The 15,487-nt window shown below is 32.7% G+C and overlaps 2 protein-coding genes across 4 annotated transcripts in view; one reads left to right on the forward strand and one right to left on the reverse strand.

Annotated features, from left to right (window-relative positions):
• The window catches only part of LOC113514977 (ceramide synthase 6), a 37,620-nt gene extending 28,118 nt beyond the window's left edge, over positions 1-9,502 (reverse strand). For 2 of the 3 annotated variants that reach the window (XM_026899083.3, XM_052896123.1), the window contains exons 1-2: positions 9,169-9,502; positions 7,400-7,520 (exon numbers count right to left, since the gene is read on the reverse strand). In XM_026899083.3, coding sequence (XP_026754884.1) covers positions 7,400-7,520; positions 9,169-9,347 — 300 coding nt within the window. In that variant the 5' untranslated portion in view covers positions 9,348-9,502. Of the gene's footprint in view, positions 1-2,846; positions 2,868-7,399; positions 7,521-9,168 lie in introns of all 3 variants that reach the window. The other variant, XM_026899082.3, reaches the window with a different exon arrangement.
• Positions 1-15,487, forward strand: part of LOC113514974 (uncharacterized) — a 212,564-nt gene that overhangs the window by 115,505 nt on the left and 81,572 nt on the right. The window lies entirely within an intron of this gene.

The raw sequence follows: 15,487 nt of genomic DNA on the forward strand, positions 1-15,487 counted from the left end.
GATAGGTGGGAATGAAAAGGCAGGTCAGTAAGCCAATCGTGACGAATACACCTGGAATTCAGCACGACGGTTTCCAGGGGGACCACGTGGAGGTCGACCTGACAAGTTATATTGCCAGCAATGGGGCTGGTAGTCCGCATTACTACCAATTCCTCTCCCCCCCCCCCCCCCCTCTGACTCAGTAGGTTAGTGTTTCTAAACAAAATAACTGCATTATCAGCGAGCGAACAATGGCTATATTAAAAAAAAACCCGCAAAGCCAAACCAATTCGCTTGTTTATAAAATCAGCTGATGATATTTTAATGTAACTACAATAGATTCCCATCAGTGGCAGCCGATTGAAGCTGATACCGGCACGACGATTGACGTCAATTAACAACCAATCGAAGGCGTCGCCGTCGTAATATATCAATAATATACACGGGACATAGTAAATAATCTACATAGTAAATAATAGACATCTCTCGACCAATAAGTTTCCTTAACACGTTGAGCGCCATGTCAGCCATCGGTGGCTGACACTAGACTTTCCGTTTAGGCCGCGTCAGCCATCGGTGTCTGACAGCGTGTAACATGAGAACTATAAAATTTTACACTATTTTACGGAATTACAGAAAATTTATTTAAAATTTATAGGAATCACGTTCCAAACGTAAACTACCTTCTACTACGATAGGAAACACCAGCTCCTGCAGTACCAGCGCTTCGAAGCGGCGCGCGTGGGCTCAACGGGATTGCTGTAGAAATACGCGTGGCGCTCAACGTGTTAATCGTCTATTACAACATCCACGGGAAAGGAAGGGGTGGCCCATCCTATACCGGGACTACATGGCAACGATTTAACTTAAGAATTAATAATCTAATTACTAATAAATGTTTACATAAATATTTACATATTAACCGACTGCGAAGTATTCCGAATGTAAGGACAAATAGTTACATAAGTAAATAAATAAAAGTAGGTAAATATAAAAAAATCCGTAAACTATACGTGCACAGAGTCTGCTAAATCTTTCATGTCTAGATCTACATTTCGTTATAAAAAAATAAACTTTTACTTTTTATAATATATAATAGTATAAATTATGTATGGATACTTACGTTTGTGTTTTATGAATGTTTTTTTTTTTATAAAACTTAGAATGGCAAACAAACTGATGGCCCACCTGATGGAAAGTGGTAACCGTCACCTATAGACATGAGCAGTACCATGGACATAACAAAGTATACTGTTGCGCCCATGATACCCCCCATGCGTTGCCATTCCTGAGGACTCAGGTGTTGTTCCTCTATACCCTGTAAATTCACTGCCATATTCCACCCTTCAACCGAAACACAGCCATGCAAACATGAATGCTTCACGGTAGAAACACGAATGGGACAGAGGTACCCAAGCAATCGGCTTTTGTACAAAATCTCCCTCTGGTAATAATGGAATGGTAACCCGCCTGTGCTAATAAACACTGGCGGGGCACCAGTGAGGGATGATAGGGGAGGATGAAAATGATCAAGATCAGTTAGACCATCATGACGTATATATATTCACTTGGAATTCAGCACGATAGTTTCCAGGGAGGGGGCTACGTGGAGATCGACCCGAGTGCATTGCTAGCAATGTGACTGGTAGTTTGCATTACTAACAATCCCCCCCCCCCCTTGGGCGGTTGACGTAAAAGTTTTATGTAAATGTATGACAAATATGTATGTGTATGAAAATACTACTTAAAACTCGTAGAGATAATAAAGCAGGGCTAATTAGATATGCATTACTTAATACTGGCGTTATAAACTATTTCGTCATAGTCGTAGAATACTGACGGATCTGACAAATATTACACATATAGATCCGTCAGTATTCTACGACTATGACGATTTATAATTTTAAGCAATAACCCCGCCAGCGACATTGCTGTACGCTGGCAGAGCACCAGTGAAAGATGATAAGAGAGGACGAAGTCAGGTCAGTTGGCCCATCGTGATTAATTCACTATGAATAAATCACGATGGTTTCTGAGAACCGCGTGGTGGTCGACTTGACTGGGTGTCAGTTGCAATGGGGTCGCTAATTCCCCTTTATCAACATTCCCATAGAAATATAATAAAAATATATAAGTAAAAAAGCAAAAGACAAATGTGGCATCTATGTAGTAAAGGTGCGGTTCGACATCTGACGATGCAAAATAAATCAAATACAAATACGACAAAGTATAATCATTACGAAATTAAGAGCAAACTGAAATTTAAAATTGGAACGCCTCGACTTGTCTATGGTTTAACGATAGATAAACATTTAATCTGGCGCGATTATAATGTTTACGACTATCTTTCATTGTGTGCAATTAGCGTTTCGATAAAAGAAGTATGTCAAAATACAATTTTATAGATACAAATATTAATAACAATTAAGTCATGTGTTTGTAATCGTATCTCGCCCGATAATGTATTACAATATCAGTGATTGGAAATATAAGGCCACTTCGTAATCGATCAGTACGACATTGTTTCACTCGGCAAGCTTACACGATACTACCTTAACATTAAAAAAGTACTTGATTGATGTAGTCTGAGAAAAAAGTTGTAAATTACAGAGTGAAATATATATTTTTTTAATAATAAACGACGTCTGGTATAGACACGGTAAAGCTTTCAAACTAAAACAATACCATAATTACCGTACCTACAAAACAGGAAGTGACCTAAGGTGTATCAATTTGATTGAATTAAAAAAAAGAAATGTCAAACGTGTTCTTTTTATGAAATTAGTAACGTAACATAGAATAACACACGCTCGCCAGAGGTCCAACCGCCACCTTTATTCTACTGTGCATAACATGTATAAATTTACCTCATCCTGGCTCATAAACAACTGAAAAGAGAGAAGCACAGTTATAGGTTTATCAAGCATTAGTAGGTAATGTAAATAGCTAATTTATTATTAGTAGTTTCGGACTTCCCGCTTATTAGAATGAAAGATGTAATAAATATAATAAAATATGACGGGCGACTAAAATACTGAATATATTAAGGTTTATAGATAATTTATTTGCATGTCTAAGCACTAGGGATGGATAATATCTATATATTCTAGTTACAAAATCTATATACTGATCCAATAACGTCTTAAAAATCTGTTAAACAAAAAATAATATTGGATAACAGACTTTTAATATATTAAAAAAATTATATACGACCGATATAGGACTAACCTTTTCTCTACCATCAATATCCAGAACAAAATATACAGATATCGGATCGGCATCAAAATTACCCATGCCTACTAAGCACACAACACAACACCAATAAAAAAAAAAACAGATATTAATAGAATAATTCGTAGTATAAGATTAGGTCCTCTATCTATAAGGCTATCCTCACTACAGGAATAATTTGAGATTATGAACACAAACTTAATTTATTCTTCTTTTTCTTAATCGGTCGCCATTTTTGTGGTCATTTCTGCCATCGTATCATACAGCTCTTCAATTTAAACCAAATCATCGTTCCCGCCATATTTTAAAACTTTATTTACCACATATTAATCTACAAAACTGAAATTTTAATTCAAATCTATTGTAGTCTTTTTCGTCGCTCATTATATTTGTATAAGTAATTTATATTCAGCTGTCTAACATAAGCATCTCTCTTAGGGGGGTTTGCCAATAATTGCCGCGCTTGGCAAGCGAATTGACAAACGCAGTTAGGCTTTGGAGATATTTTAAGAGGGATGCGGCTGTCCATCTCTCGCCCTAAGTCGCAGCGGAAAGAAAGGATTGGCCTATTCTATGCCGGGGTCACACGGCAAATTGTATATAGCATTTGTATATTAACAAGGGCTCTCGCTGAACACTGCAACTAAATAAACAAATGGCCCAACTATACCCATAAACCTTTCGCAGATTTTGACACGATGAGGAAATGCGATAGCACATAAATTGTAGCTACAGCCCACTAATACAAAAAGGATATATCTCCTTTGGAAAACATACTAAAGTATGTTTTTGAATAGTTTGGTAAATCTTGAAGAGATAAAAAACATCGCTAGTAATGACTTCTTAAATTTCCCATCACCGACAGGAATTGGCAACGAACTTTAAAAAGGGCGAGCACAACAAATCACAGAGGTCGCAATGTTACGGGTTTTTCTGCCTGACAAAGCCTATTAATCAATAATAACTGTGGATACCAAATACCAAACATAAAGACGTAACTGCCGAAGTTTCTCAAGCTACGTCTCGCGAATACTCAGGTTGTCGAGTCATCTTCCTGCCGAGGCTTTCCCTAGGGACTACAGTATGGGGTTCTACAAAAATATTAAGATTTTTTATAGGTCGACAACGCGCACGTGACACCCCTAGTTTTGCAGACGTCCATAGACTACAGTAACCGTTTATAGTTACCGTATTTGCCACCTCCGTGTATAAATAAAAAAAAAAACAAACTCGGTAACAAAAATTCCAGTACGTTAGTTCAATGTTTTTGTTAACCTGTCATAACCTTTAAAATGTCATTAAAGGTGATTAGTAAAGTCATAAAAACATATTCTCTATTTCACTATACCTTAAAAAAAAATACAAACAAACAAATAATTGTCCCGACCATAAAACTGTCTGCTGATGTCCAACAGTAAAACAAATCAAAAATCAATTAATAACTGAACCTTTATATATGTACCGATTAGAGACACGTTGTTGATTCAGAGAATGTATCTGTGCATTGACGTATTTAGGGGTGCAGGTTAAAGGGGAGGGGGGATCCCAGAATTGGCTAATGCCCACTCCAGGATGCGAGCGAACTTTCACAAAAACGTATCTCAGTGTACATATGCGTCTTATTTAAGGGGCCAGGCCCAGATCCCACATAATAATCCTAAATAGGTACGCCAATGTTACTTTGATAATTTCAACTAACATTGGTCACCTAATTAAGTTTTCTTTATACCACTGAGGTGGTCAACAAGCATACGGCTCACCTGATGGGTAAGCAGTTACCGTAGCCTATGAACGCCAACAACACCAGGGACCAGGGCGCACGTTGCCGACCATGAAGAAATCTCTTTACCCCATTTTTTAAAAACCCCATGCTGTAGTCTCCTGGAAAAACCTCATCAGAGAGGTCATCGAGTTCTATTGAAACCGCTTATAAGACTGACTTCGTCGTCAAACCAAATAAGACGCTAAATGTGGAAAAATGTATCCAATGTACGTTACAAGAGTTCTTTGTACAAAATACACAAAAAACTGTATTACTTTTTAGGAATAAATTATTGAATCGCGTCTGTACGTGGTAGAATTATTTTTTATACGACTTAGAATTGCAAACAAGCTGACGGCCCACCTGACGAAGAGTGCCAACCGTCGTATATAGACATGAACAGCTCCATGTTTATCACAAACAAGACTTGGTTGTTATAAACGAGAATTTAGGCCCCCACGGACAACAATCCTTTGTCTGCACAGGTTCTATATGCAAGGTAACTCTAATGGTAGGTATCTAGGCAGCTGACTATAAATCTTATATTAAATTAAGATTAATTATCGTCATTCCAATAAAGGGGAAAGTATGTCTAACCACACTATAATTACACCAAACATGCAAACACGTCCAACGCACACTTCGTTAAATACTCAAACCAATATACTAACATTCAACCAACGTTCTTTTGTAAATAGTCAAACAAATGGGGTCGATTCTGAAGCCCCATTTTCTATCTTTAAAATGTAAACCTATAATTTAAGTTTGATGTTAAACCAAGGATCTATATAGTTTAATAAATTCGAATCTGAACCAACTTATTTTACGTCCATAATGTAATATTATGATTCTAAATTCAAATTTTTACGTAAAATTTTAATTGTTAATTCGTCATAGTCGTAGAATACTGACGGATCTGTAACAAATATTACATATAAAGATCCGTCAGTATTCTACAACTATGACGAATTTTAGAGATAGCTTTAAAGATTTATACTTCAAAATCAATCGCATTTTAACACTATACTAATTACATCAGGTTAACTTAATATAACATAATTGAGATCAAATCGAAATCACAGAATAGACGTCATTGCATCTACGTTCCACGTAAGTATATTAGATGTCACTTCACGTACGTCAAATTGGCGGCAATTTCGTGCCGTTGTACGTACGTCCATTTGCCGTCTATTCATTTTATTTTCGATGTAATATCAATTAGACACCCGTGTAGAGGGAGTCTTACAATATATGTATATATAAAGTATTCAATATATATGGTACTCTATATAGTTAATAAAATTAAGTAACTTTTCAAAATTTTTGTTATATAGAATATGTAATGTATTAATTAAAAAAAAAAAAACTAGATCATTATTAGTGATTAAGTATTAACATAGTATACTTACTAACAAAAATGGATCCAAGTTATCTAAATAAATAAATAAATAAAAAATAAATAAATATCATTAAATTTCATACAATGCTTATAATACAATATATAAATTATAAAGGAAGTGCGTCATAGTTATGCAAGATCATACGCATATATACCTACTACTTTACAACATAGTAGTGCTTCCACAGAGAGTTAATATTTTGTAACACGTTTTCTAGTGTACAAAAATAAAATATTAATGGTACACATAGCATGGGGTTTATTATCACCTTTTACAAACATGAATTGATAACTTAAGGTCAATAAACCTTAGTTATCATATCCAAATATTTGATTTATTGACTTAAAAAAAATATGTATAGGTAGATAGTTGATTGAAAATGTAACCATGTATTTACTTGTATGGTTATAGATCAGAATGAATGAATGTTGCATTTCTTTAGTAAATCTATGTATATTCATTGTGGATTGTTCATTATCTATTTATAAATTAGTCCTTTGTTTATTTTTAAAATAATAAAATTGCTGTTAAGTATTCTATAATATTTGATATTTATAATTAATTAATAATTAATATTGTTAGCAATTAATTTGTTGGTATTAAGTATACATTTATTATAAAAATAGCAATTATTATAATACCATATACTCTCTGAAATAAGGCACAATAAACTTGTAAATTAAATAACATATTTTTAATACAGGCTACTTTTAATAGATTGACAGTACAAATGTATATTTATTTAATACACATTTATTTATTTTGACTAAGCTTGAATTTTGACTAGCTGTTTGATATTTGTAATGCCATATTGTATGTATATAAAATATGAAAAAAGTGCAAAATTTTTTAATCATTAATTATTTTTTTTTTGCCAATAAAATTTATAAAATATATCTTTAACAACTAAACATTTAATTGAGAAAATATAAAATTTTTAACTAAGTACAAAATTTTTTTTTACTCTGTAAAAAGATATTCATTATGTTTTACTAATAAATAAAAATATAAAGTTATTTAAACATACCTGTTTATGCTTAATCTTTGATGATTTCTGGTAGGCGACTTCTAATTTAGGATTGTAGGGGACTTTCTTTGGTCTTGTGTTCTTAATACCTAATGACTTGCCAAATGGTGCAAACCAATATCTGAAACAAAATATAATTTAATGTTATTCAATTTTATTAAACATACATGATAAAGTACAATAAAGTATTTATTTATACTTTATTGTACTCAAAGATTACAAAGTTTTAATTTATTTCAATAAAATGTACAATAAGCGAATTACTGTAAAGTTCTCTTCCAGTAAACCCAGAGTGGAAAGGAGCATTAATTACCAGCAGGCAGCATGCATACAAAAAAAAAAGAGGAAACAGTAATATTGGTAGTAAGGGGAGAAAGGGCTTGTTAGTAATGTGGTCAGTATGAGGGTCTGGTATACACTGCCGGAGCACCAGTGAAGGGTGATAGATGAGAATGAAAACAGGCCAGTTAGCCCATCATGATGAATTCATTAGGAATTAACCATGATAGTTTCCAGGGAAAACCGCGAGGAGGTCGACCAGGTTGGGTATATTGCTAGCAATGGGATTCTCAGTCTCCATTACTAACAATCCCTTTTCCCCCCACTCCTCATTATTGCAATGTTAGAAAAAGCACAATAAACTAATAAAATAAAACTGAAAATTAATACAACACAGAAGCAAATAATATATAACTGGGCCAGTGTATTAATATTTGATAAATCATGGCAAAATAGTATAAAATAAAATAGTAAAAAAGTCAAAAAATTTTTTTCATTAAAACACACTACATAAATATGTATATATATGAAATAAATATACTTTCAAAACATATTTTGTACTGTATAGCATTTTTTTTAATGGGTGATAATGGAATGGTAACCCTACCAGCGCTATCGGTATACACTGGCGGGCCACCAGTTAAGGATGATAGGTGAGGATAATGCAGGTCAGTTAGCCCATCATGATGAATTCAACAAAAATTGTTCACAATGGTTTCCAGGGGGAACCATGTAGAGGTCGACCTAATAGGGCATATTGTTAGCAATGAGGCTGTCAAACTCCATTGCTAACAATCCCTTTCCCCCCACTGTATAGCATTAAGCCTTTTGTACATTTTTTTTTTTTGTAAGATGACCAATAAAGAGTAAATAAGTAAATTACACTGCCCTAAGTAATTGGGGTAAGGGCACAAAGATGATGATGATAAACTTTTAAAATAAAAATGATTGACTAAGTCATTAAAATAATTGAAAAGCATTCATTATTTATATATTTCTTTTTTTTTTTTTTGTTTAAATTTGTTACTTGTTATATATCCCAACTTCTATTGTTTGTAAGCATTTAAAATATACAATTTAAAAAAATTTAAAGCATGAAAACAAACAATTAAATACAACATTATTTATATTAATTATCTTTTTATATTTAAAATAAATTAACCATGTTTTTATAAGACATATACAAGAACTCAGTGGTTACTAAACAATACATGAATTTCACAAGTACGTTAGTCTGTTAATTAGTACTCTTTGAACATAAATGTTCCCAATTAGCGCGTTCTAAGACGCTTTGGCGTATTTAAAGTTGTTACAGGATTTTGTTACTTAAAGACGAAAAATAAAAAATTACAATAAAAATATTTAAAAATTATGTAGGCATATAAATTACTATTAAATAAAACAAAAATACCGCTTTTCCATAAATCGAACACAATCATTAAGTGAAACGTTAGAAAACGGCATACTTGTGAATTCTAGCAAAAACTTACTTCTCTAACATATGCCTGATGGCTATAATCACGAAGGCCAGTGGTATAGGGTACAGGAGGTGCCTGTGATCTGTGTAAACCACATCTTTATCAGATCCTGGTGTAATATCTTCCCAAGTCGTATTCGGTGGTAACCACACAGCCTCATTCCAAAACGCATCCAATAAAGATCGAAACATTTTCAAACAATTTATTTAAAACGCGCGGTTTCTATAACAACACTTGAACCTCTGAATTATCAAATAAACCTGTTATCACTCGATAAACACACCCAAAAAATAACGGCGAAATCAGCCGTTCCGAAACCCGACATATCACGATTTGACACAATTTCGTTTCATTTTTTTTTTTTTAGTACGTTTGTTCCGTTTGGAACAGGCTAAGGTCGGAGACCATGCTGCCTAGTCTTCAAAAAGATAATTTGTCTGGAATTTTATTTTTCTAATGTCGCTTCAATTATTGTCATAATCTTCAATATTTCATTTGTCAAATCCGGTAAGTACATTTTCATAAATATCTTTTCTTGAGTTTTCTTAAACCAGTGGATTTATCAAATTAAAAATAAATAATTATAAAAAATCATTGTCTTGCAATTCAATAAAAGTATTCTTATAGCTCCTTGAATGTTGTAGTAATATAAGTGAAAATAGCTTTGAAACAAGAAGGAAATCTTAAGAGAAGCGGGATTGAGTGCGGGATATTTTCGGGTTTTTTGAAGATAATCCTAAGTTCGTCAAACATAATGTGTCTTTGAATGACAAATTCAGAGCAATCAAAAAAAGGTGATGTAGAGATTGGGCTGTATTTGAGTTACACCATGTGCATGATGGGGAAGCGATCATGCCCATTCGGTGCAGGTGTTCGTTGAAATGTCCGTGGCCGATTCGTAATCTACAAATATTGGTGTAAAATTTTCTGTTTGTGTCCTTTCCTTTGCAGAACCACGGTTTTCCAATACGCCAATTAATTTTGCGGTACCATTTGCCTTTAGTCTGTAATATTTGAGTCCAATGCTCCTCCCATTTAGTTGTAACGATTTTATGTATTCCAATACTACAATCTGAATAACAAAGGGGTAAATCTTGAACACGAGCAGCACTTGAATTAATAATTTTAGCCAAAGTGTCTACTTGTTCATTCCCAAACACTCCAATATGTGAAGGGGTCCAGATGAAGATAATATCTTTTCCATATATAGTACAGAGATGATAATATTTATTACGAATTTCTTGAATTAAGTAGTTTGATGATGAAATGAATGTGTTATTTTTTAATGCCATAAGAACACTCATACTATCTGTAATTATAATCCATTTCGAATATAGTACCTGTTTTTCTATGTATTCTAATGCTAAAAATATAGCTTTTGCTTCTGCTGTGTAAATACTAGCCAAAGTTGAAATTTTATAACCGTGACCAAATCTATTTGACAAATCGTAAAAAGCCACTGAAGTGCTAAGTGCATTTTTGGAACCATCTGTATATATCTGCCTGTAGTCAATAAATTCTGATAAAGTCTCATACATATCGTGCTTTTCTTTTATGTCTTTACGTATAACAATTTTGATCTTACAGAACTTACTCTCATAAAGGCCATTATAACAAGGAAGTATCTTACTACTATAGATGTTATATTCATCTCGTAAATTCAAATCATTGACAATAGTTTTATTCAAAAACATAGAAATGGGGCAATTTAATAATTTGAGTATGAGTGGGTTATTGGAAACTGAAAAAACTTTGAAGAGAAATTTGAGTTTTAGGTATTCGAAACGAAGAAGGATAGGAGGCAAATTACATTCTACTTGCATTGAGATAATTGGAGAAGTATACATAGCACCTAAAATAAGTCTTAAATTCATATTTTGAATTTTTTCGAGTTTTTCTACTAATTTATGTTCTGAGGCATAACAAAAGAAAGCGTAATCAAAATTACTTCTAACAAGAGATTTGTAAAGTAAAAGGATAATTTTAGGATCAGCTCCCCAGTTACGACCAATTACAGATCTTATTATATTAGTGGCTCTTAAAGCACGATCTACTAAGCAATCAACGTATAGATCCCATTTTAAATTTTGATGAAAAATTACCCCCAGAAATTTAACGCTACAGTCTGTTGGAAGAGTTTGATTATTATATATAATATTCATTAATGGAACATATTTATGAACTTGATGAAAAACAACTACTTTACTTTTGGTTAAACTAATATCGAGGGAAAGAAGAGAAAAATATTTCTCAAGTCTTTTTAATGACTCATTTAACACTAATTGCATATCAATAATATTCTTTCCTTTTATATAAATTAATAAATCATCGGCAAATTGCAAGTTGTTCACACTGTTTCCTAAAATTGAATTAAGTATATAGATATATAAAATATATAGTAGCGGGCTTAGAATACCACCTTGACATACTCCTTTAGAGCTTAACCTAGGTCCTATTAATTTACTATTTACTTTAACATACACTTCTCTATTACTAAGAAAATTATAAATCCATTCGATAAGTTTCATTGGAAGAAATGAGGATAAAATCGAAGATAGAACTGTTAAATTTACATTGTTAAAAGCTCCTACGACATCTAAAAAAACAGATAGAACATATTCATCGTTATTCAAAGCAGTACTAAGGTCGACATAGAAGTTCGCTAAACTTTCGCGCGCTGAATATCCACGGCGAAAACCAAATTGATTCGATGGTAATATACTATTACTTTCAATAAAGAACTCTAAACGCTGTTTAATTAATTGTTCGAATAATTTGCCTGCACAGGACGTCAATGTTATAGGTCTATAGGAGTCGAAATTTGTAGGATCTTTACCGGGTTTAATTACTGGAATCAAACAATCCATTTTCCATTCTGGTGGGATAATACAGTCCTTCCATAAATCGTTAAAAATTTGTAAGAGTTTAGTAAGGTTTATTTTATTCAGCAATCGAAACATATTGTATGTTAAGCGATCAAGGCCACTAGCTGTATCTTTTCTAGATTTTACTGCACTGGATATTTCATCAATTGAGAATGGGTCAGTGAGAAATTTTGGGCATGAATTAACAGAATTAAACTGTTTGTCATCAAAAGGTGAGTGTACAAAATCAGGAGTATATTTGCGTAAAAAATCATTGACCCATGATATATCTTTAAAATGATTTTGACGATGTTTTGAATTTAGTTTTCTCATATTTTGCCAAACAGTGGAAATTGGTGTTAATCTATTAAATTTGGAACAAAATTCCTGCCACCCCTGTTGTCTTACTTGCTTAATTACTAACTTTTTAACAGCTTGAACTCTTTTAAAATTTATGTAATTATCGAGAGTTGGATTTTGTTTAAACCTAAGGTAAGCCGCTTTACTATCATTGACAGCTGTCGCACACCTGTTATTCCACCAAGGTACTGCAATATGTTTGTGCCTCTTTGAAGTATTTGCACCGCTATTTGATAAGTTTCCTACATGGAACGGAACGTTCCACAGCTGTCAAAATAATTTTACAGAACCTATTGTAATTGTTTAAGGGTTCATTGACATCATACTCGAAATCCAAAAGTAATCGATTAACAGTTTCAGAATAAAGATCCCAATTAACGAGACGTAGGTTTATACGATTTAACAAAAGTTTATTAACTTCATCTATAGGAGCATGTTGTTCACCTGACGGAGTTGATGAAGAGTTCTTTGTGTTTATTTTAGTAAAAGTCGGCAGGTGATAACTTCCTAACGGATCATCATGAACCGACCACTCGCATTTTAATGATATGGATGGGGATACCATAGTTAAATCAAGGCCATTGGGTCTCCAAATATGAGAGCCAACAGTAGTAACTTGCTTATCATTTAATAATACCAAATTACATTCATCTAAACAATCAAGAATGTCTTTACCTCTTGTATTAGTGGAGGTACAACCCCACATAGTATGATGTGCATTTAAATCTCCAGATATGATAGTGGGTTTAGGAAGAGACTCCAAAAAGAACTTAAATTTGGCTTTAGTAAAACTAGGTGTACTATTGGTAGGACAGTAAATACTGGCAACTGAATACCAAGAATTATTAACTTCAATACTAATAGCTATAGTTTGCAAAGAATTGTCGAAAAAAGAGTGAAGTTTTTTATATCTAATACTATTATGTATAATAATCGCTACTCCATTGTGGTTATTACCACAATCATTTCGTTCTATACAATAATCTTTAATTTTTAATTTGTAATGTGGTTTTAGCCAAGTTTCTGAGATGAGAGCAATGTGAATATGATGTTCATTTAAAAATTGTGTAAAAATATGTCGATTGCTCAGTAGGCTCTGAGCGTTCCACTGTATGATAGTTAATTGGTCTCGATTGAATTTTGTGAAATAGGTCTATTACCAAAAGTATCATATAACACATTCAAAACACTTTTAGTGTTAATAGATGTGTTCTTTGTGTTATGTAGTGAAATAAGTTTGATTATGCTTTCTATTAAAAGTGATAAACTCTTGTTATCAGAATTTAGAATTGAAATTAGGTCTACATTTTTTTTAGGTTTGTTACCCAGTTTAGGAAATATTTCAGTGCTAAGTATATCTCCAAAAGAAGCAGGTCTGAATTTAGATCTATTTTCAGCAATTTTCTTTTGTTTAACAGGGCATTGCGGTGATACACTTGTGTGATTTCCATTGCAGTGTACACAAATAGCGTTTTCCATTCCAGTTGTACAAGTTTTATAATTATGCTCACCTTTGCAGATGCTGCAACGCTCAGAATTCTTACAGAATTTAGCTAAATGTCCATACCTCAAGCACCGGTAGCATTGTTTAACTGGTGGTATATATGGAGTGACATTGTGGCGCCAACCTCCAATATCCAGATATTCAGGTAATACAGATGCAGCAAAAGTAATTGTCACGGTTAGAGTTGGCTGTAACACATATCCATGAGTCAAGGTATTTTTTCTTAAAATTCTTTTAATAGCAATAATTTTCTTAGAACTCGATATCATAGTATATATTTTTTTATTAGATATATTTGTAGGTACATTTCTAATAACGCCTGTAACTTCTGTTGAAGAAGCAGGAATACTGGCCTTAAAATGGTAGTCATTTAAAAAAGTTTTATTATTTAAAAAAGCATTGGCTAAGTCTGGCTTTTGAAAGTATACTCCGATTTTGAATTTATTTATAGATCTAAGATAAGTTACCCCTTTATTAAATCGTTTTAAACAGGAGGAGAGTGAGAGCAAGTCTCTGGATCCAATGGTTTTCTGACTATCTGAGGATTCTACAAAGACAACAAATTCTGTCCCAGGGGATTCCTCGGGATATCTTCTAATATAATCTGTGACGTAGTAAGGTTTATACTTATCGGCCTTATCAATTTCAGATTCTGAGTCAGTAGAAGTATCTTCCGAATATATATCCTTGTCATTACAAGGTTCATGGTCTACATCACCTGAATCGTCATCTTTTTTTTTCCTTTTTCTACAACTGCGCTTCCCCATGAATGCTAATTATATTACTGTCGCTGAATTTAGTGAAAATATAATATTTTATTCAATAATAAGAATTGATAGAGATAGTTTTAATAAATTAATAAAAAAAATTTAAAAAACCCGCTTGTTCTTATTCGAGTTTCCCGCCTTTTTTCAATTTCGTTTCATTTGATTAATTTCACCTATCTGACACAAGTGAATGAATGTCAAACTATCAATCATTCTTTTCACATGGAATATCATAGATAAAGAATAATATATACATTAAAATTTATTTTGTTTTTTACTTATTATATAATTACTTAATTAATGTTTTCTTTTACTATAACACAAAATTTCTTCTGGTATCCCAGTTATGTACAATTTAATTATTTGATTTTTAATTTAGAATTTTAAAATTGTGTACCTACAAATCCTTGCAAAATTGGTAAAAATGTAAAAGCATGGATATGATTACGAATACGTATGGATAATTTGTGTCATAAATATATTAATATATGTATATATTCATGAATATAGTTGGTGTCAAACAAATTTTTTTAATAGATGATAATGGAGTGGTAACTTTCTCTATCCTATTGCCTATTGCTAGTAGTTGCTACTCTTAGCAGGCGGGTTGGTAACCGCAGTTAGACCTTGGAGATGTTTTAAGAGAGACACGTTACTTATTACTCGATCATTAAGTTCTCTTAGTCGCTTCTTACGATATTCACAGAAAAGGAAGTGGTAGCCTATCTATGCCGGGACTACACAACAACAATTTATCTTATTTCTATTCAAAACTATGTAGCAAAAATTACGCAAAACTTTCAATTTAAAAAATCAAGTTAATATATAAGTTTAGA

This window comes from Galleria mellonella, unplaced genomic scaffold (genome assembly GCF_026898425.1).
Source record: "Galleria mellonella isolate WM207_F2 unplaced genomic scaffold, CSIRO_AGI_GalMel_v1 utg312, whole genome shotgun sequence".
NCBI lineage: Eukaryota > Metazoa > Arthropoda > Insecta > Lepidoptera > Pyralidae > Galleria > Galleria mellonella.